Source organism: Brachyhypopomus gauderio, chromosome 7, assembly GCF_052324685.1.
Source record: "Brachyhypopomus gauderio isolate BG-103 chromosome 7, BGAUD_0.2, whole genome shotgun sequence".
Taxonomy (NCBI): domain Eukaryota; kingdom Metazoa; phylum Chordata; class Actinopteri; order Gymnotiformes; family Hypopomidae; genus Brachyhypopomus; species Brachyhypopomus gauderio.
Window position 1 is genome coordinate 30,114,446 of NC_135217.1, and position 23,128 is coordinate 30,137,573.

General features: G+C 42.8%; 1 protein-coding gene and 2 long non-coding RNA genes across 6 annotated transcripts; 2 read left to right on the top strand and 1 right to left on the bottom strand.

Moving 5' to 3' along the window:
- Positions 1–2,046: 2,046 nt before the first annotated feature.
- Positions 2,047–4,673, top strand: LOC143519541 (uncharacterized). The gene is made up of 7 exons (XM_077013115.1): positions 2,047–2,548; positions 3,701–3,881; positions 3,956–3,996; positions 4,076–4,135; positions 4,222–4,281; positions 4,381–4,512; positions 4,607–4,673. The coding sequence occupies exons 1-7, from the start codon at positions 2,303–2,305 to the stop codon at positions 4,622–4,624; spliced, it is 738 nt and encodes a 245-aa protein (XP_076869230.1). The 5' UTR covers positions 2,047–2,302; the 3' UTR covers positions 4,625–4,673.
- On the bottom strand, positions 4,655–8,025 carry LOC143519542 (uncharacterized). The gene is made up of 3 exons (XR_013132463.1): positions 5,600–8,025; positions 5,148–5,506; positions 4,655–5,061 (listed from the first exon to the last, which is right to left on the bottom strand). It is a non-coding gene; the product is annotated as an uncharacterized LOC143519542 (long non-coding RNA).
- A 668-nt stretch (positions 8,026–8,693) lies between these two features.
- LOC143519544 (uncharacterized) lies at positions 8,694–23,128 on the top strand. 4 transcript variants are annotated; one of them, XR_013132466.1, is made up of 4 exons: positions 8,694–8,998; positions 12,092–12,152; positions 15,993–16,054; positions 22,994–23,128. It is a non-coding gene; the product is annotated as an uncharacterized LOC143519544 (long non-coding RNA). The 4 variants fall into 4 exon arrangements; XR_013132464.1 differs by lacking the exon at positions 22,994–23,128 and adding an exon at positions 16,337–16,468; XR_013132465.1 differs by lacking the exon at positions 15,993–16,054.

Genomic DNA, 23,128 nt, shown 5'->3' on the forward strand with positions numbered 1-23,128 from the left:
GTCTTACAGGTTTATATTTCACTCTCTCTGCTTTCGATGACTCATTCATTCACAAGTCAGCGGTGGCAGGCCACTCATCAATGCATTAGCCGTCTACTCACTCGTTATTCGCATTCCAACGTTGATGAGCTCCGTTCGATGGAGCCTGAGTGTTTGATTATAGATAGGATATGGGTTAAAGCAGTGAAATTACAATAATCAAACAAGTTATCAACGTGTCCCTGAATGCTGTAAAGCAGTGGTTCCCAAACTTTTTCTGCCGTGCCCCCCTTTAGTAGATGAGAATATTTTTGCGCCCCCCCCCCCCCCCCCCCCCCCACCTTGACTAGGGATGTGTTGAAAACTTACAAAAACAATAGGTTCACAACTTTGGTCAAACATGAAAAAAATAAACTGCAAGAAACCTTTTAAATTGTTCAAGAATTCTAAATATAATTTAAAATAAATAAGGAGATGAAATAAGAGAAACAGCAATACATATGCACATGGACGTAATTTTGATTTCAAAAGTGGGGGGACATAGATTCGTCGCTATTTAAATATTTGGTTTTAACGGTAAAAACTGGGGGGGACCAAAGCCGGCTTTTGAAAAAGTGGGGGGGACATGTCCCCCCCGTCCCCCCCCAAAATTACGTCCGTGCATATGCAGCTAGTTTGCAAGCGCAGACATCACGCAGAGCACAAAGCATGTAACGGCCAGAAATATGTGTACTGTCTCTTTAAGGGAGCGAGTTGAGCGCGCGTATGGAATATTGTTGTTTTATTTAGCTATTTTATTTCTGTAAGTAATGCATTAAATGAGCTTTGGACAACTCACCAGTTCATGTATGAACAATGAAGTATTGCTGGAGCCCAGGTTTATTTTGGTAAACCAGCAAATAAACGGACTAAGTGGAATACCACCAGCGCGAGTATTAAGGTTGAACTAACACCAAAAAGCAAGCAATACAAGCATAGAATTAGACTGAATAGATCTGTTTTTATGGATCGGTCACATTGTCCCCGATACCCGATCTAGAATTTTTTCAGATATTAATATCGGAATCGGTGCATCCCTAAGTTGACACATGTGCACGTTTTACTTTCAAGCTCCGCGCCCCCCCTGCAATAGCTCCGCGCCCCACCTAGGGGGCGCGCCCCCCACTTTGGGAACCACTGCTGTAAAGCACTTCAACATGTTATACACTTCCTGTTTTCCCGTGTCACAGTATAAAGTAACATAGTGCAACATTCTCTAGTGTCAGCTAATGGTACACTATTTCTGTGATGTGGAGCAATTTTGAATGCAGCGATGGGTTGTATTATTTTATATATATATATATATATATATATATATATATATATATATATATATATATATATTTATAAAACATCACATACAGTCGTATGCAAAAGTTTGGACACCTCTTGCTAAACGGAGTTTAATTTATTATGTAACTAATCATCGGTGTATGATATGACACAAATGACATGGTGTCTGTGTAAAAATTGCATTTATTGAACAGCACAAAACAACATGGTACATTAACAAAAAACATATGTACACCAACAAAAACATACACTGACATTTTTTGAGTGAAATAGTGATAGACTAAGTTTAAAAAAAAAGAAAAAAAAAAGAAAAGTCTCCAATTCAGTCCTCTTGCGGGGTGTATTTGTCAGAAGACTGCATCTCTTTCAATAGTTTACGATGAACCATTAAGTAGGTATGGAAATCTTTGCAGGTCATGTTCCTGAAATTGTACTGGGTGCATAAAATGCTTTTCAGTGAATCCACAGACATGCGATTCAAGACAGACGTCAAGCACTCTGCCTCATACGGATCACGACCCTGGCGAAAGCACGGGAATTTCTTCTCCTCCGTAAACGTACATTTTCGTTTGGGCATTGCCGTAGAACCAGCAGACACACGTGCTTTCGCTTGTAAACACTCGGGGGTAGACTGGGAGGCCCACGCTTTCTTCTTCACACACACACACACACACACACACACACACACACACACACACACACACACACACACACACACACACACACACACACACACACAGAGATTTGGGGAGAAGGGCGTGACCAGAGACCGGAATTGAACGGTGTTGCCTGGAACTCGTGCCCCGAGAAACATTCCACGGACTTTACCGCGTTAATTTCGATTAATTAATTACAGGGAAAATTACGAACTAAAAATATATATATTAGGGGTGGGAGTTTAACGCGTTAATTTCGATTAATTAATTACAGGGAAAATAACGAACTAAAAAATTAACGCATTTTAACGCATGAGACACTTTTGCACCATGGAATGTTTCTCAGTGCACGAGTTCCTGGCAGACAGATTATATGGACGCACAATAAGATGAGCACGATGGGGATTACTAAAGAGGCTACGCTGGTGGATGGGAAATTTAAATATAAGAAACATCCAGATGGAAGTACAAACAAAAGTGTTGTGATCTGCACTTTATGTAGGAAGGAGTTCGCTTATCACAGGAGCACTTCCACCCTTCGTTACCACCTCAACGCAAAACATGTTGGGGCTAACGCGCAGGTCAGTAATGATCACTTAGCTGCTAAATGTATTCCTAGTACGAGCAAACAGTGTCGCCAGTCAACACTCGACCACATGTCGGTGTTCGTTTGCTCAGCTCGCCGCGTGCGCACGCTCGAGAAAACATTTTCTGCCTCTCGTGTCTGTGAGACGTTTATCTAACGTGTTTTGATATTTTCTGGCGCGCGTGCCCGAAATCTCACCGTATGCGCGTGCCTGAGCAATTTGGTTCAGCGACATTTCGTCACCAGCCAATTGGAAGCTCGCTTGGCCTCACGTGACACTTCAGCGTCACCTTTACGGCGATACAGCGTTTTAGGGATTTACGGTGATTTCTGAGAGATAAATAAACCTGAACATTTTTACTGCGAAACTCAGTAAAATACTCTTTTTTACTAACTCGTTATCTCAAACTTTATATAGACTGTAAAAAAATTTACAACGGAAACCTACCGACATCGTATATACAGTCAATGTTTAATATGCGTAACATTTATGTATGTAAGAAGCGGGTTTAACAAACTCTAAACTCAAACCGGAACTCAAAGTTGACTAATCTCGCCGTGTCATAATCAGAGTTTTCGGTTCCACAAAAGCTGAACACAGTTAGTTTAGTTGATTCTGAGTAGATTAAACCCAGCTGATGCGCGTTCACGTTACCTGTTAAAAGGCATTCTCAATGGTGTGTCGAAAAACTGATTCACCATAGACGCTGATGATGAAAAAAAAGAGATCAAGTTATTTTACACCGCTTGAGCAAGAAATATTAATGTCTGCATATGCAGAAAATGAATATATATTTAATCAGAAAAAAATACTACAGCAGCCTTCCAAACAAAGAGAATTGGCATGGCAAAAATAGCTGACCAAGTTAATGCGCAAGTTATTATTTAATCTTCAAATAAAGCTATGACATAAATTAACAAATTAATTTTTTTAAGTGATAGTTGTCTTTTTTACCTTATTTTTTTCTTATTTTCATGTACACAATATAGGTGTAATCACGGTGTAGTGAAGCGCACATGGCAGCAAATAAAAATTAAATATAAAAAAATAATCCAAAGTGGTATGAATCATGGTACATAATTACCTAATGTTTTGCATATAACCAGCCCAGTCTTGTATAGTTTACAGTTGGTTATGGTTTTGTAGCTAATAGGAAAAAGGTGGAGGCGCGCAAAACCAGAGGGGGGACCACCACTACCACCGCCTTTCACTCAGGCTGAAGAGCTGGCACCATCACAGAACAGAGGCTGGCCTATAACTGACGGCATCCCTGGAGGAAGCTCAACCCAGCCAACTGCCACCCAGGACATGAACGTTTATGTTAAAGGTATATTAATTACATTTATTCGTTATAGTGCTTAAACCACATGTATCTGAACAATTTTAATTCCATCTCTTCAGTGATCGACGGTGTGGTTATAAAAGTTGAGCCTCCTGCAGTTGTAAGTAATTTTAAGAATCTATATCTTACTTGAAGTGTACAAATATTTCTCTTGTAAACCAACAAAAACATTCATGCAGGATGAAGAAACCGTCTCTGCTGCCTCTGAGTGGGCTGATGCATTTGGGAGGCCTATAGATGTACAGTATATGTTGCTTATATTAAATATATTGACCATGGCATTTAATGTGATGTACAGTGATAACATATGACTGCTCTCTTACAGAACATGACAAATGTGCAGCCCAATACAGGACCATCAGCATCCAGAGGGCAGCTTGGAACAGTAAGTTTAGGTTCATGTCTTATCAAATAGTCCAAATATTTAAGAACACAAAGATCTTTGTTTGACCATATGATATGTTTTTCTTCCTCTGTTTTCAAGTCGCCTTTCAAGGATTTGTATAAACTACACCTCCAGAAGAAAATTGAGAAGACCGATTTAAAGATGGAGCAAATAAAACAACAAATGAGACTCACACAGCTTGAAATTGAGTTGCTCGAGCACAAGTTAAAGGTGGGGGTAATTGCTGTGAATATATAGATGTGAACGTTTTTACTAAAACATGAGAACATGGAATATAACTTGCTGTTTTTATTTTTATTTACAGGAAATAAAGAAATCATAAACACATTGTTGTCTTATTTGTATAATTAAATATCAGCTGGGTGCAAGAAAAGAAAATGATTAATAGTAAAAATATTGGCTGCACAAAGCATCTCTAACAATTCGACCATTTCTGTGGTCTGATACAATCACATGTGGTTCCAGCTCATCAGTTATTTCGGGTATGGCAGGATGTTGTTCCCTTCAGATAGTGGCAATATTGTGCAACACAGCACATGCCACTATAATGTCACACACCCTCTCTGGAGTGACCCTGAGCCTTTGCAGGCACTCAAACCTGGCCTTGAGTATCCCAATTGTCATTTCCACCCTTGCTCTAGTTTTAGATATGGCCAGGTTGTAGCGTGACTGTGGTCCTGGCTCGGGGTCATGGTATGGTGTCATAACATGGAAGGCAGAGATACCCTCTGTCTGCCAGAAGGAGACCATTGTATTCTCCTGTAAGCACAAGAAGAATGCAGTGATGTAGACTGAAACCATGTTAAAATGGAATGTGAACCACAGCAAAGGTTTGCCAGCCTTACCTTGTTCAAATTTACTATATAGTGCAGACTCACGACTGATCCGGGCCATTTGACTTCAAGGTTCGTAATCAGGTTTGAAGCATCACAGATGATTTAAATCAGGGGTGCCCACAAGTTTTCAGCTTGCGAGCTACTTATAAGATGACCAAGTCAGGAAGATCTACCGGGGGTTTGGGGGTTGTGAGGTGGCGAACGTAATTTGCTGAGCGGATTGCAGATTGGCTACCATGAATGTCAATCAAAATACAACCGTCAGTGCAGATGGGCGATTCATCTTCTACTTTTTAATGTCACGCGATCTACGCACATTCCTTCGCGATCGACCGACACTTCCTTCGCGATCGACCGGTCGATCTGATCTAAATGGAAAATAACAGTAAGTTTATGAATAAATTAAATGCTACACTTTTATTTGCATCTATTTAACAAAGTCCATTTAAGATGGTCACTACCTGTATATTAATGTGGAATGATTCACATAATCCCCTTCATTTTCTGCAGGTGATAATATTGGGATCTGAGTTCCATCCATGCAGCCAATGACTTGGAAATCCTGTGATAATCGGCTGAACTGTTATTTTTTTTAGGTGTTCAGCTCCGCTAATCTGGATTGTGCAACTGCAGGGTCGTCGTCGTCTTGTTCTTTCGGCCATTCCTGTTTAGGGGTCGCCACAGCGGATCAAACTCCTCCATCTGGCTCTGTCCTGAGTGTCCTCCACTGATACACCAGCCACTCTCATATCCTCTACCACTGCATCCATAAACCTCCTCTTAGGTCTACCTCTCCTCCTCTTGCCTGGAAGTTCCATCTTCAAGACCCTCCTACCAATATACCTCTCCTCCCTCCTCTGTACATGTCCAAACCATCTCAATCTCACTTCTCTAACTTTATCTCCAAAACATGCTACATGTGCTGATCCTCTAATAAACTCATTTCTGATCCTATCCTTCCTCGTCACTCCAAATGAGAATCTCAACATCTTCATCTCAGACACCTCCATCTCCCTCACTTGTCTCTTTGTCAGTGCCACTGTCTCCAGTCCATACAACATAGCAGGTCTCACTACTGTCCTATAGATCTTTCCTTTCATGCTAGCCGACACCCTTCTATCACAGATCACCCCAGACACTTTATGCCATGCACACCACCCTGCCTGCACTCTCTTCTTTACCTCTCTTTCACTTCCTCCATTACTCTGTACCCTCGACCCTAAGTAGGAAAACTCGTCAACCTTCACCAAATCAACTCCTTGTAACTGGACCTGTCCACCGTCTGCCCTCTCACACACATGTACTCAGTTTTACTCCTGCTCACTTTCATTCCCCAGCTCTCCAAAGCAAATCTCCATCTTTCCAAGCTCACCTCCACCTGCTCCCTACTCTCACTACAGATCACAATGTCATCAGCAAACATCATAGTCCAAGGGGACTCCTGCCTAACCTCGTCCGTCAGTCTGTCCATGACAATTGCGAACAGGAAGGGACTCAGGGCTGATCCCTGATGTAGTCCTACCCCAACTTTAAACCCATCTGTCATTCCTACCGCACATCTCACTGCTGTCACACTGTTCCCATACATATCCTGCACCACCCTCACATACTTTTCTGCTACTCCTGACTTCCTCATACAATATCACAGCTCCTGTCTTGGTACTCTATCATAAGCTTTCTCCAAGTCAACAAACACACAATGTAACTCCTTCTGTCCTTCCCTATACTTCTCCATTAACACTCTCAAAGCAAACATAGAATCTGTGGTGCACTTAGCTGGCATGAAACCATACTGCTGCTCACAGATCTCTATCTCTCCTCTAAGCCTAGCTTCCACTACTCTTTCCCAGATTTTCAGGCTGTGACTGATCATCTTTATTCCCCTGTAATTACTACAGCTCTGACCATCGCCCTTATTCTTGAAAATCGGTACCATTATGCTTCGTCTCCACTCCTCAGGCATCTTCTGACATTCCAAGATTCTGTTAAATAACCCAATCAAAAACTCCACTGCTGTCTCTCCCAAACATTTCCATGCCTCCACTGGAATATCATCCGGTCCAACTGCCTTACCACACTTCATTCTCCGAATTGCAGCCCTTACTAGCCCTTGCTCACCTGAGGCACTTCACAGCCTCTACCTCTTCTAACCTTCTTTCCCTTTCATTCTCTTGATTCATCAGTTCCTCAAAATACTCCTTCCACCTTCCCAAGACACTCTCCTCACCAGACAACACATTTCCATATTTATCCTTTATCATCCTAACCTGCTGCACATCCTGCCCATCACAGTTTCTCTGTCTGGCCAATCTGTACAGATCCTTTTCCCCTTCCTTAGTGTCCAACTTCTCATACAGCTTGCTATATGCCTTCTCTTTAGCTTCTGCCACTGCTCTCTTTGCCTTACGACACATCTCCTTGTACCTCTGTCTACTTTCTTCCACCACCACGACTCCTTGTCTACCTTCCTCTGTCCTGAGGTCACACCAAGTACCTTCCTAGCCACATCCCTCACTGCATTTGAAGTCTCATCCCAGGTATCCAGAACACCACCACCATTACCCAGTACCTGTCTCACCTCATCCCTGAATTTTACACCACAGTCCTCATCCTTTAACTTCCACCACCTGATCTTAGGTTCCGCTCTCACTCTCTTCCTCTTCTTCGCTCCAAAACCATCCTACATATCACCATCCTATGCTGTTTAGCTACACTCTCCCCTGGTAACTCATTGCCACTCAATTTCCACTAATGCCCTGTTGGACAACAGCACCAGTGGCGGCCGTTGTTAACCCGGGCCTCGACCGATCCGGTATGGAATTTCTATTTTTGATTCGGATCATTTGATTTGGCGCAGTTTTTACACCGGATGCCCTTCCTGACGCAACCCTCCCTATTTATCCGGGCTTGGGACTGGCACTAAAATACACTGGTGTGTGCAACTGCAGGGTGTGATTTATTAATGTGTAGTAAGGAAGAAGCCTATTGTTAATGCACACACATCATTAAAAAATATTTATTAACAGAAATTAGATTTTATTTGACAAAAGGCTATATATAACGAAAACAAAGACATTTCATGTAACAACTAATGCTTAGCAGCATCCTTAGGCACCCCCATACATTCAGAATGGTACATTCGACTATGACGTTCAAAGTCCACTAGGGGTCATCCAATCGAATAGTCGAATCAGCGACTATTGCAGGTCACCCCTACTAGTAATTAAATACACCAGTTACTTTTCAATCCGATAATCTTTCACTGTTTGCCTTACTTTTTAATTGTCACTCAAATTATCCATAAGATTAAGAACAATGAACAATAAAGTGCATTAATGTGGCCATGCAGGATACAAAACGAACTACCAAGCACACACACGCAGTGTACAAAACAAAAGAGAACAAAACACATAATGGAACACATAAAACTGAAACTGACTAAACATTTGTGGTTGCAGGGGGGTTTGTTTGAGCAGCTGCTCTAAAAGTGAAAGAATTAGTAATCCATTGAATCCAACCATTTTCTCTCCCCCCCCCCCCCCCCCCCCCCGCACCTTCAGTGTTCGCGTTGTAGTCTGTTGTGCATGGTGTGGAAAGTCTCTGATAACCTTTCAGTCTGCAGCCCTGGAGCTTGTTATTGTCCCATTCTTTTTTTCTACTTTGGGTTAGGCATGTAGAAGAAGCCATATTTAAAATAATCGTTTTCTGTTCCGTCTTCGCTAATTTCAATATTTATAGCAAAACTGTGATATCACTATCGCCAACCTTATGAAAAAACGACAAAGACTATTATAAATGGACACAGCGGACGAGAGGGTGAACTGTACTTGAGCTTTATTTACCTTCGATTCAGACTCACAGTAAGTATAAAATAATTAGTTTAACTGAATTGCAAATTATTATATAACTCCAAGCCGCATTTCTGGCGTCAGATACACACTTTAATGTTTACTTTTTCGATGATGGATGTACGGCTTTATTCGTATGTTTCGTGTTGTACGCTTCAAAATAACGTTTCCGGAATTTGCCTCAGCAGCACTAAGAGTCGTTTCCTTAGCTTGTTATTATCAGCACATAAGCGCTGCTGAATTAAAATGAACACGGGTTTTCAGTAAAGTTTTTTAAGCCATCTCCGTTTCGCAAGATATCATGTTTCATTCCGCACCTATCTTACTCAGATTTCATACAGTAAACACACTAAAATGTCATATACGTACATGAGAAAGTGTCATTCTATAATGTTTTGGAGTGATTGTAGAAGCATCCATTGGCGTAGGAAACGGGGGGGGGGGAAGGGGGGGACGTGTCCCACCCAATATCAGAAACCGGTAGATTTGTCCCACCCAAAAATTAAACCACAGAAAAAGCGGAAACTGTTTAAAAACTTTTTTTCTAAAAGCAGTTTGGCAGCGTTCGCAATTCACGCGCTGGGTTTGTTGTTAGCAACGTGTCAGGCGCTCTCTGGGTCTTTCTCTTTCTTAAGGCTTGTGTTGAGATGTTCAGAAATATCCCGCACTCATAGCGTTTCCATCCAAACCTTTCGAAAGAAAATAAATGTGAATTAAGCCTTGTTTCCATCCATTACAGTTATGCGAATAAACTTTAGATCACGTGAGAGGACGCCAAACAATAGTGGTTTTACGTCCATTTGGCAGTTACGCATTTTTGCACGTTGAGGTTTTGAAAAATTTTTTTCTTTTTCTTTTCTATACATGGAGAAGTTAAATTCAATTTTTGCTCTCTCCAGAACTGTTTTTGTATGCATTTGTCATCTTTACATCGCGATCATCTACAGAACCACACGACTTGAGGCATGATACGTCATCGTTTATGCGAAAAACCCTTTTCCATCCAGTTTTTCCGAATTTTGGCGATGCGATAGTCTAACTTTTCCACCTCCTCCTAGCGTAAAAATCTTTTTGCGATATTTGGAGCTTTTTTCGTATTTTGGTCTTTTTCCATCCAGCTTTTTTCATGCGCATTTTAAAAATGCGCAAAAACTCGGTGGATGGAAAACCCCTGACTGACCCGAGCTCTCGCCTCGCTGGAGCGTCGGTAGTTTACGCCAGCGTTAAACGCGAGGTCGGTGATAAGAGCAATGAATAGCCAACCATATGACCATATATATGATAATAAAACAGCTTTATTGTAATGTGCTGTTATGGTAACAGACTAGGATGGTTTGGGTTAGCTAACATTTATATTAACGCTTGTCAGAAAGCTCTCTGAAACGTAAAGTTACATTACTCTCTGGCCACGTCCCAAACTGCAGACTGCTACTACACTGAATGTGTAGAAAATAAAATATAACAAATAAAACAAACAAACGAATAAATAAAAGGACACCATGGTTTGAAGTGTTTTCAGTAGTGCAGTATGTAATATTCCAGAGTGTGCTGTTTGGGACACAGCCTGTCTAACATTAATGTTAGTCTTGTCTAGTTTTTGTCATTTCATTTCAGCATGAAAAAATAAAATAAAACCACAGGACACAACACTCCTGAGTTTTGTTTTTTTTTTTTTGGAGATAGTCTAAGTATATAACAGAGTTTAGACATAATAATAATAATAATCAAATCTGTTATATTATTTTAAATATTATGCATCACCTTATTAGGAGAGTACTGGTACAAAGATACAGTAACAGTGCAGAAGCTGCAGAGATAATTCGTGCTTTGCCTTCAGAGGTACGTGGATTATTTGGTGGCTCCACTCTACAATGACTCAAAACAGACTTAACCATGTCACTATCTTTCATACCCATCAGAATAAGCTTGATTTGTTGGATGAAAAGACAATCTGCAAGGAATTTGTAGTTGTGAATGATAAGAGAAGAAAATATTTTGGTTCTCTAGCATAGACCATGGGTCTAAATGCTTAAAGCTCAGCTCCTACATAGAGCATACAAACCTATTTTGGCTATGTGTTAATATAATCCATAAATTACATGCATAATTTATTTAAAGTTTGTGAACAACAGTCTTCTTCTTCTTTTGGCAATTCCCATTTAGGGGTCGCCACAGCAGATCAAACTCCTCCATCTGTCCTCCACTGACACACCAGCCACTGTCATACAGTATCATGTATTATTGAGTATCTTGTTTAGTTTATAAAGTGTCCTTTAATTAGGATTTATCTAAAAATAAACATAAGTACCGAAAATGTTGTATTTTGTTCATTTATTTATTTGCAATTTACCGTAATTCCACAAATGTTCTACGTCACCATACATACAGTGATTAACTAAGTACCTTACCTACAGTGAAATCAGTTTATAGTAATATTTTAGAGGATAGGGTGGGCTTTGATTTGATAGCAAATGTGTCCCCCCCCCCCCAATGTCAAACCCGCTCCTACGCCCTTGATTACATCCTATGTGTCACGTTACGGTCCCCGAACCCTTCCTTTGGGGCGTGTGTTATCGTTGTCTGCGTCTATTCGTTTGCGTCAGTGTATCTCCGTGGGTGCGGGTGCGTCTTGTCATTATCTGTCTCACCTGTGGCTCGTCTCGTCATCACGTGGGGTTGATGTGGTCTGTCTATTTAATGTGCGTTCGCGCAGTGTCTTGTGCTCATCGTTGTCTAAAGTATACACGTCTCCGTTGTTGTTTGAATGTTCTTCGTGCGCTATACGCGCTTCTATATATCAGAAGTGACGTCAGTCAAGAGGGATTCCGTGTCTCATCCTTCGCCGCGACCCCATCGTCACACTATGTAGTTTGACAAAAGAAAAAATCCTTATAGGCCTTCAAAGCTTCTACTTGGTAAAAGAAAGATTCAGATTCACTGGGGTATTTATAAACATTACAAGTTGTCACATTAAATGCACTATTATATTATCTACTATTAATTGCAAATGTAATTTTGCAAAATGAAAAGTGGTTTAATTGCCGTGTGTGTGTGTGTGTGTGTGTGTGTGTGTGTGCGCGTGCGTGCGTGTGTGTGTGTTTACAGTGTTTCTGTGGTACACAGAATGATAGTTTGAGGGAAGGATCCATTTCTTTAGCATCAGCTGGTAAGTTATAACAGAAGCCTTTATTTTTGCTGTGGATTCAAGGATTCAAAGCTTTATTGTCATATGCACAGTAAGGAGCAAGCTTCCCTGTACAATTAAATTCCTACTTTGCTGTCCGCCCTAGATGTAATAATGTAAATAAATAAGAAATAAAAAGAAAAGAAGAATAATGGTGTCACATTGAGGACCCCGGCCCCTCCCTTTTGGGCGTGTGTATACGTTGTCCACGTGCTCTGTCTGCGTCTTCGGAACTTCGTGGTGACAGCTTTGTTGTGTGAATAATGTGTCTCACCTGTGAATCGTCTCGTAATCACATGGGGCTAATGTGGTCTGTCTATTTAATGTGCGCTCGCGCAGTGTCCTGTGCTCGTCGTTGTCTATGTCCACACGTTGCTGTGAATGTTTATTGTTCTCCGTGCGCTATTGCGCAATCTTGTTAAAAATAAACCGTGACGTTTGCTGCCATCGAGGGATTCCGTGTCTCATTCCTCGCCACGACCCGTACGTCTCAGAACGACGAGCCGCGAAGAGACACCAACATGCCGGGCTATACGACTCGGCCAAAGAGGAGTCAGCGCCCCAGTAAGCGGCATCACCGCGCTTCTTCCCCTCCACCGCGCCGAGACGCCGCCCCTACAGCGGAGCAGCTGGAGTCGGACCAGGTGTGCGCCTTCATGCTACGCGGGGTCCGAGTGACCGAGGATCCCGCGTTAAAAGCGGAGCTCTACCAGGGAGTGGTAGATATGTGGAGGAAGCGAAACCCCTCTCCTTCCCGCGTCGACCCCGGAGGAGGAGTTTGGAGAGGGGGAGTCCGAGGAGGAGTCAGAGGAGGAGGAATACCCCCCTCTACCTGTGGGCCCTTCTCCCAGTGCGGGCTATGAGGAGGAGGGGGAGGACGAAGAGGATTACCCTCCATCCGTTTATTCTGCTCCCACCATAGACTATGTTGGGGAGGGGGAGGAGGATGAGGAATACCCTCAGTCCATATGCGACGACACCACCGTCGACTATACTGAGGACTACCCTCCGTCCATCTACGATGCAGAGGACTCCGCCTCCACCGTGGACTACGGTAGGGAGGAGGCGGAGTCGGAGGAGGAATCGGAGGACGATGACTACCTCCCTCCGCCCGTAGGCTCCTCTCGCACCGCAGAGGAGGGAGAGGGGGAGTACCCTTCGTCAGAGGGCTCCTACTCCGCGGAGGAGGAGGAGAGCCCTCCCCCCTCTGAGAGGTCTGCGGAGACCGTGAGAGGGAAGCGGATGCCCTCTTCCGCTCGCGACAGTGCTATGGACTGCTCCCGGGGTGGCAGCCCGGAGCAGTCCATGGAGTGGAGCCAGGGAGAGGAGGAAGAGGAGGAGATGGAGACAGAAGGGGACCACCCACACGGCCCACTCGACCAGTCCGCCAGCCGCGAGGCACCGGGCACGTCTGCCCGCCGCGAGGCACCGGGCACGTCTGCCCGCCGCGCTGCACCGGGCACGTCTGCCCGCCGCGCTGCACCGGGCACGTCTGCCCGCCGCACCTGGCGGAGAGCCCGCAGCGAAGGCAGGAGGAGGACTGCCCAACGCAGCACCCGCAGCTCCGGACCTCTCCCCCCTGCTCGCTCTCCTCCTGGCGCGAAGCCTGGCGCCTGTTATGTGTTTGTCTGTGCCAGTGTTCGTCAGTCTTCCCGTGTGTATTCCTAACCCATTTTTCCCATTCGTTCCTCTATGTGTCAATGTGCCTGTGTGCGTGTTTGTGAATGTCCCGTGTAACGTGTCTAACGTCTTTTCCCCTACGTTCCCAGGGAGGGTGTTCTAGGCGGTCCGTGGCGGACGCTTCCCCGAGGGCAGTCACCTCCCAGACGCAGGACTGAGCGCGTCGGATCCGCCCATCGTCGTGGGTTCGGGGCACTCGGTCCTGTTGGCACCCCGGGACGGGTAGTGCCCTTGGAGGGGGGTCTGTCACGTTGAGGACCCCGGCCCCTCCCTTTTGGGCGTCTGTAAACGTTGTCCACGTGCTCTGTCTGCGTCTTCGGAACTTCGTGGTGACAGCTTTGTTGTGTGAATAATGTGTCTCACCTGTGAATCGTCTCGTAATCACATGGGGCTAATGTGGTCTGTCTATTTAATGTGCGCTCGCGCAGTGTCCTGTGCTCGTCGTTGTCTATGTCCACACGTTGCTGTGAATGTTTATTGTTCTCCGTGCGCTATTGCGCAATCTTGTTAAAAATAAACCGTGACGTTTGCTGCCATCGAGGGATTCCGTGTCTCATTCCTCGCCACGACCCGTACGTCACAAATGGAAATATAAAAACAAACATACTCACACAAATACAAAATACAAATACAAAATTATTTACAATGTGCAATGCAGAGATATTTAGATTTAGGTTAAAGGTGTGTTGAAAGGCTGCATAGTAGTTTGTATTTGTAGCCTCTATTTTGTGGTTCAATGTGTTTTAAAAACTCAAACAAGTGAAATTACAGATTTTAAAGCTTATACATGTGACGGTGAGGCGGCCCCCTACCGGCCGTCTCTGTCCACAGCGGCTGTTGTTGTTATTGTCTGGTGACGTCATGTGCGTCCCTCAGGTGGGCGGAGCCCGTGATCCGTCTCACCTGAGGGTCGTTTGTTTGCCTATATATGTCTTGTCTTTGTACCAGTTGACCGCTGGTCATTATATCCTTAATTTGGATCTATTGCACGGGTTTTAGGTTTGCACACTTTCTATTAAACCATCCCTTTTCCCTGAGACTTGGCGTGATCGCTTCCTTTTGGTTCGCACACCCTGCCCGTCACAATACATGATAAATAAAAGCTTGGCAATTTAAGCATGACCGCAGTAAGTGTAAAAAAATATAAAAGATTGCAAAAATAAATAGCAGAAGATATGCCCACACTGAATAAGAGTAAAACGGTGTCAAATGCTTTCAAGACATATTTGCGTTGCATGAATTCATAAAGCAGCTTTGTTTGTAGCTGGATACAAATACATGTTATAGGTGTTTAAAGGAGGGAGCACCTTTAACCTGAAGAATTAGAATTGAGCTGTTATATCAGAGATATTCAGAAAATACATATTAGATGATTTCAATAAAATCATAAAAGCTTGCGATATAATTGCGATTGCGATATAATAATGCTTGATTTAAGATTGAATTTAACCAGTAATCTTTTCATTATTATTTTTTCTACGTCGTACCCCACATACGTAAATTACAAGTCGGTTGTGCTCCGCTAATTAGGGGCCGGTCTAAACCAAAAATGCCAGGGCTGATTTTTGTCCCAGTCCAGCCCTGGCTGCTCCTGTTATACATGTTACATCAACTATATATGTTACTGCAGCCAGTATAAAAACACCACACCTTTATGTCTCCGTGGAACTGGAGATCAGGTGCCTTCATGTCTAGGCCAGTTTGTTTTGAAGGTTGTAGTTCAGTCATTCTTAAAATCCCATCTTCTGGCCAACAGCAAGAATGGTTATGGCCATTTCTGATTTGTTTTTACATATAATAAATAAGCCAAATGGTTCCCCTGTTTCAGGGACACAGCCAGATTTAGACCTTACTGCTGTATCTTAAGCTGCTTTTATAATGATGCTGTTGTGTGCAGCGGGGTAAGCAAGCAAGCTTTGGGTTCACGCTGTCATTTCTTACACAGACATATTGAAAGTTATAAAGGCGTTGAATGAGCACGTTTTTCCACTGGCTAATTATGTTCACTTTTAATTTCATTTTTTTCATTTCATAATTAATTTTTGGCATATAATCTATTGAGATATTTTGCTTTGATGTTTAACGGTGGATCGAGCTGATGTGGTTGTGACTCTCTTTCATGATATGCTTCTTTCCATATAGGGAATAATGATGTAATATGAATAGTCGGAGTCTTCTTATTTGCTGTTTCATAGGCCTGCAAGGTAACCTTTTCAAATATGTGCTCAATATAATCTCAATATAATAATATAAGAATATATGTGAATATATTGTAATATATTGATACCAAAATGTAGTTTTGATAAATTGAGAAAAATCTGAATTATTTCACAGAATTATACTTTCACACATCAGTGCATCTCAAAAGGTGTTTTTATACTCTTGATCTCTTATTTCACCATAGTAAGGATACTGCCTCCCAACTCACTCACGGTTGTCGTGGCACCAGGAAATGACACCATCTTGCCATGCTTTTTCTCAACCAGCGAACATCTGAGTCTCTTCAACCTGATCATAAACTGGCAGCATGGAGACACAGTGGTCCACAGCTTTTATCATGCGATAGACCAGCTAGAGAAACAGGACCAGACCTACAAGAACCGCACTTATCTCTTTATAGACCAGATACTGTCTGGGAATGCATCACTGAGCTTAACCAATGTGCAGTCGGAGGACCAGGGAGAGTATACCTGCTATGTCTCCAGTGCGCAGGAAACTACTAAAGGAAATGTAATGCTCACTGTGGCTGGTATGTCGGGACCTGTTGTAGACAATTATAATTATCTTCAAGATAATTATCTTCAATTAAGTAGCGATTTGAATAGCTCAATAATGAGAAGAGTAATTGGGGCATCATCCTGAAAAGCAAGATGAATTTATTCATATATAATCTCATCAAAGACCACATTTCATGTTCCAAGAGCTAGTAACCAAGAACCAGAACACCAAGGCCTCCGCCTTCACCCATGACCCGATACACATTGCACTACTGCTACTACTGCCCCTCCTACAGGGGGTGGGTCCATGGGAGAGTGGACCCATGTAGCTGGTTCTGACTTAGCCTGGCCAGGATGAGGCCTCTACAACTCTTATCTGGGCAAAGGAAACTGGGTCCTACTGTCCTGCTTTTCCATAGGTTTTTCTATAGTGTGGCCCGTCACCCAGGACCAATATGCCTTAGAAGACCCCACCAGGGCCTTTGCCCCTGACAACATAGGTTCTAGCATCATATTGGCATGCAAACCACTCTACCACGATAAGGTGGTAATCTAAGGAGAGGCTAGTAAGTTCTTGTCTCCAGGGAAGGAATTAAAGCATCATGGTGAAGAGAGAGCTGAGCAAAGCTAAGGCAAAGATCTCAGTTTACTAGTCGATCTACTTTCCAACTCTCACCTGTGGTCATGAGTTCTGGGTAGTGAAAAAATGATATCACAGATAGAAGTGGCTGAAATGAGTTTCCTCCCCAGCGTGTTTGGACCTTCCTTTAAAGATATGATGAGTTGTGGGAGAGACTCCATGTAAAGAGGAGCTAGCTGAGGTGGTTCAGGCATCTGGTCCGGATGCCCCCTGGTGAGGTGTTTTGGGTGTATGTCCAACTGGGACTACACGGAAGGCCGAGGACATGCTGGAGACATTATATCTCTCAGCTGTCCCGGGAATACGTCAGTGTCCCCAGAACAGCTGGAAGAGGAGGGAAACCAGCTCCTTTAACCCAAATAAGTGGATGGATCTATGGATGGGTTAATGATAAGATCAGTTCAGTGTAAAGTATGTCTCATCTCCAAAACACAGCAATACTCTTGAATCACCTGCATTACTACTAAGCATTACTACTTTATTTATTGAGTTATCATAGACCACAAAAGAAAGAAAACGAAAGAAAAATAATACAGGGAAATGCAGGGAATTTCAGAAATGTGTTGATAATGATCAGAGATATAGAATTCTCTAACCTGGAGCTATAGCATATCAACTGAAGCCAAACCATATTTGTGGTGAACCATGCAAACAAATTAGCAAAGAAAGGGAAGAAAAAAGTAATTAAATGAGTTAAAGATTATTGTTATCACAATAACCCATGAGAGGGGTTAAACACATTGAAGCAGGCTAGTCAGTAGACATGATTTATTGTATGGGTCAAACTGTGGGTCACATAGCAGGCTCATGGTTGTTATGTTGTTACTTGGCGATTACTGTGGTCTTGCCAGGTGGCAGCTATGGTATTCTATGTGGTTGCTAGTTGGTTGGTATGGAGTCCACTATAAAACCACAAGTCAATCTGTCTCCAATTGGAAAAAAATAGTTTACAGTAAAAATGAAGCAACATTCAGGGGAACTGATAATAATCTTCTTTTTCTTATTTCGGCTATTTCCATTTAGGGGTAGCCACAGTGGATCAAACTCCTCCATCTGACCTTGTCCTGAGTGTCCTCCACTGACACACCAGCCACTCTCATATCCTCTACCACTGCATCCATAAACCTCCTCTTAAGTCTACATCTCCTCCTCTTGCCTGGAAGTTCCCTCCTCAAGACCCTCCTACCAATATACCTCTCCTCCCTCCTCTGTACATGTCCAAACCATCTCAATCTCGCTTCTCTAACTTTAGTCAAGTCAAGTCAAGATAACTTTATTGTCAAAAATCTATGTAACAAGGTTAACACAGAAGTTTGAAATTGCGTTTGGCCAGTTCCAATGTGCAGTTTAGCAAACATATATTGATAATCACTCACTAACTCACTTACACACACACATACACACACAAGCAGTGCAAATTAACATACTGTTACAGAATATTAACATAGTAATACACACACACACACACACACACACACACACACACACACACACACAGTGTGCAGTAAAAAAACAAAGGCTAGACACACACACACACACACACACAGTATGCAGTAAAAGGGCTAAAATACTAGACAATAGGTAGGTATACATACATACACATAGCAGCAGAAAGGACAGTCAGTGGTCAAGTAGTTGGATGTAATATGTAAGGTGCAAGGGTAAAGTGCAAGGTGCATGATGAAAGAAATGGAATGATTATGAGTAACTTTGGAATGTTTATGTAGTTCTCATCAGTGTGTTGATGAGTCTGATGGCTTGTGGAAAGAAGCTGTTTCCCAGTCTGGTGGTACGGGACCGTACGCTACGGTAGCGCTTCCCTGATGGGAGTATTGAAAACAGTTTGTGTGCTGGGTGTGTTGGATCTTTGGTGATGTTCATTGCTCTCCTGAAGCAGTGTGAGGTGTACAGATCCTTGATGGCTGGTAAGGGTGATCTGATGATCTTTTCTGCAGTCCTCACCACCCTCTGTAGTGCCTTCTTGTCTGCAGATAGACAGCTGCCATGCCAGACAGAGAGGTTGCTGGTCAGGATGCTTTCAATGGCACCCCTGTAGAAGGTGGTGAGTGCGGATGTGGGCAGGTCGGCCCTTCTCATCCTCCGCAGGAAGTGGAGTCGTGTCTGTGCTTTCTTGACCAGGGCGGTGGTGTTTGTAGACCATGTGAGATCATCTGTGATGTGCACTCCCAGGAACTTTGTGCTTTTCACAGATTCCACAGCACTGCCATTTATGATGAGTGGGATGTGTGTTTGTTGTTTTTTCCTAAAGTCCACAGTTATTTCTTTTGTTTTGTTGATGTTGAGAAGCAGGTTGTTCTTCTCACACCAGTTAATGAGTTGCTGTACCTCCTCTCTGTATGCTGAGTCAACGTTTTTATCTCCAAAACATGCTACATGTGCTGATCCTCTAATAAACTCATTTCTGATCCTATCCTTCCTCGTAACTCCAAATGAGAATCTCAACATCTTCATCTCAGACACCTCCATCTCCCTCACCTGTCTCTTTGTCAGTGCCACTGTCTCCAGTCCATACAACATAGCAGGTCTCACTACTGTCCTATAGATCTTTCCTTTCATTCTAGCCGACACCCTTCTATCACAGATCACCCCAGACACTTTATGCCATGCACACCACCCTGCCTGCACTCTCTTCTTTACCTCTCTTTCACTTCCTCCATTACTCTGTATTCTCAACCCTAAGTAGGTAAATATATACAGTGAGTCCAAGAAGTATTTGATCCCTTGCTGATTTTCTTTGTTGGCCCACTAATAAAGACATGATCATTCTATACTTTTCATGGTAGATGTATTCTTACATGGAGAGACAGAATATCAAGACAAAAATCCAGAATATAATTTTAAAGAATATATTTTAATTAATTTGTATTTCAATGAGGAAAATAAGTATTTGATCCCTCTTGCCAAACACACTCAATACTTAGTGGCAAAGCCTTTGTTTGCAAGCACAGCGGTGAGACGTTTGTTGTAGTTAACCACAAGTTTAGCACACACACCAGGGGGAATTTTGGCCCACTCTTCTTTGCAGATCCTCTCTAAATCATGAAGGTTGGTGGGCTGTCGCTTGGCAACTCTGACCTTCAGCTCCCTCCATAGATTTTCGATCGGATTGAGGTCTGGCGACTGGCTGGGCCACTCCATGACCTTAATGTGATGTTTCTTGAGCCAATCCTTTGTTGCCTTTGCTGTATGTTTAGGGTCGTTATCATGTTGGAAGACCCAACCACGGCCCATTTTCAGATCCCTGGCAGAGGGGAGGAGGTTGTCCCTCAGGATTGTGCGGTACATGGCTCCATCCATCTTCCCAGTGATGCGGTGTAGTAGCCCTGTACCCTTGGCAGAGAAACACCCCCCAAAACATTATGCTTCCACCTCCATGCTTGACGGTGGGCACAGTGTTCTTGGGGTCATAGGCAGCATTTTTCTTCCTCCACACATGGCGGGTGGAGTTGAGGCCAAAAAGTTCAATTTTGGTCTCGTGTGACCACAAAACCTTCTCCCAATAACTTGGTTCATCTTTCAAATGATCATTGGCATAGATGAGGCGCGCCTCCACATGTGCTCTCTTCAGCAGGGGTACCTTTCGGGCACTGCAGGATGTGAATCCATTGTTGCGCAAAGTGTTGCCAATTGTTTCATTGCAAACTGTGGTCCCAGCTGCCTTCAGGTCATTTGCTAACTCCTGCCGAGTGGTTGCAGGACGATTTCTGACCGTTCTCAGCATCATTGCCACCCCAGGAGGCAAAATCTTCTTTGGAGCACCGGGCCGAGGTCTGTTGATTGTCATGTTATACTCTTTAAACTTTCTGATAATTGCACCAATAGTTGTTACTTTCACATCCAACACCTTACTAATCTTTTTGTAGCCCATTGCAGCTTTGTGAAGGTCAACAATTCTGACTCTGAGGTCCTGTGACAGCTCTTTGGTTTTACCCATGTTGGAGACTTGAAATCTGTGTGATCTGTCTGATTCTGGGGACAGGTGTTTTTCACACAAGTGATTAGTGAGAACAGGTGGCTTCAGGTCAGGTAACAAGTTGATTGGGAGTGTCTAACTTGTCTGTAAAAGCCAGAACTGCTAATGAATACTAAGGGATCAAATACTTATTTCACTCCATGAAATACAAATCAATTAATATATATTCCTTAGATTTATTTTCTGGATTTTCTTTTTAATATTCTGTCTCTCCATGTAAGAATACATCTACCATTAAAAGTATAGAATGATCATGTCTTTATTAGTGGGCCAACGAAGAAAATCAGCAAGGGATCAAATACTTCTTGGACTCACTGTATATAATAATAGTAGGAACTGATAATAATGAATAATGAAAATAATGAGCAAGTAATAATAAAGAGAATAATAAAGAAAACGTGTATATCTGTGGAACATATCTCTGGGATATCTCCCCTCCGTGTGGCACAACAGGCATAGGAAAGGCCACATCCTCTTGCTAAGTGGTAAAATAGACAGTAATGTTACATTAAATTCATTTTCTTTTGTGCTCAAGTCAGGGAAATTCAGCTTGCGGAGTTAGCTGAGATTGCAATTTCATTGTGCATCCAGTGCTGAATTCTTCCTGAAGTGTATAAAAGCCAGAAAGTGCTCTTGCCTGTTAAAAACTCTAAAGGAGCCAGTTCCTAAAATCCAACCCTGTGGGCCCAGAAGCTCTGTATTTCATTGTCATCCGCTCACACATTGCCAAGCTAGCAATGTAGATTAAATGGACTAAGAGCCCTGCAGGTGGTTCGACAAGGAACTGAACTCTCTGTTTATTCCAATGAACATATTCTTAGTGACGGTGCTTGTAAGTCAAGAGTGATATTCTAATTGAGTAGATGAGAAATAATCACCTTATCAAACTAGCGACTTTTGTGAGTTGAGACTATTAACAAAGTACAATTGATTAATTTTCCTGTTAATCAGGGTGATGCCCCTTTAAAACCATACAGTATCCTTCATAATGAATAGTTTATTTAAGTGCTAAACTTCTGTGCTCTGTATATTCCGCACTTTTCTGTATTTTCTAGTATATATAATTGTATTTGTACATATTTTTTACGTTCCTCTTCCCTTCTTATGTTTATTTCATAATTGTAACTGGGAGGGAGGGGGCAGCAGGTAAGGGGGTGGGTTGATGATTATTCTCCCTAATGCAGTTAAACAAATCAAAAGGCTGTCGAGGCAACAGAAAAGCTCAGAGCACTCGGTGCAATCTGGAAGTGTCCGTGTGCAGTGTAGGCACGTCATTAATGGACTTGAGTCGGCTCAGTTGAATGCACAGCGTCGACGGCAGTTAACTGTCTGTCCTAAATAAAGCTGGAAATGGGGTGACAATTAAGAAACGACAGTTGATGGGAATAATCAATATTTAGGTGACAATGAGTGAGGGAGTGGTTGTGAGGAAGGGCGTGTGTGTGTGTGTGTGTGTGTGTGTGTGTGTGTGTGTGTGTGTGTGTGTGTGTGTGTGTGAGTGGGCATGCCTCTGCCGGGCTGGGACTGGCACAACACGCCAATATACAGCTATAGAGTAGACTACCTGTGTACAGTTGTCCCTGAGCGTTTGTACAAAAATGACAAATACCATTGAAACACCACCTCTGGTTTCAGCCTCTAGATTGAGGCTGAAATGAGATGAAGACAAAAAGACTTTTGGACACAGTCTAGGAGGTCAGGGACCTCGACATGCATTTAGATAGAATCACTTATTAAAATGTTGATTTTAAGCATTTTGTATTTATTATCTCCTCTATTTTATTTTTTTCAGCACCCTATGATGAACCTGTGCTGTCTTTGCAGCCTACATGTGACAGCATCAATATCACTGCCACCTTTTCTAATGGTTTTCCTCAGCCAGAGCTCAGGTGGCTTGACTCCTTTGGTCATGTCATAAATGAGGTTC

Excerpts from the sequence above, each read along its gene's own strand:
- LOC143519541 (XM_077013115.1), top strand. The coding sequence starts at position 2,303 with ATGTTTCTCAGTGCACGAGTTCCTGGCAGACAGATTATATGGACGCAC. Across the intron at positions 3,997-4,075 it reads AAGTTGAGCCTCCTGCAGTT|GATGAAGAAACCGTCTCTGC; the intron begins GTAAGTAATTTT and ends ACATTCATGCAG. Across the intron at positions 4,282-4,380 it reads CCAGAGGGCAGCTTGGAACA|TCGCCTTTCAAGGATTTGTA; the intron begins GTAAGTTTAGGT and ends TCTGTTTTCAAG.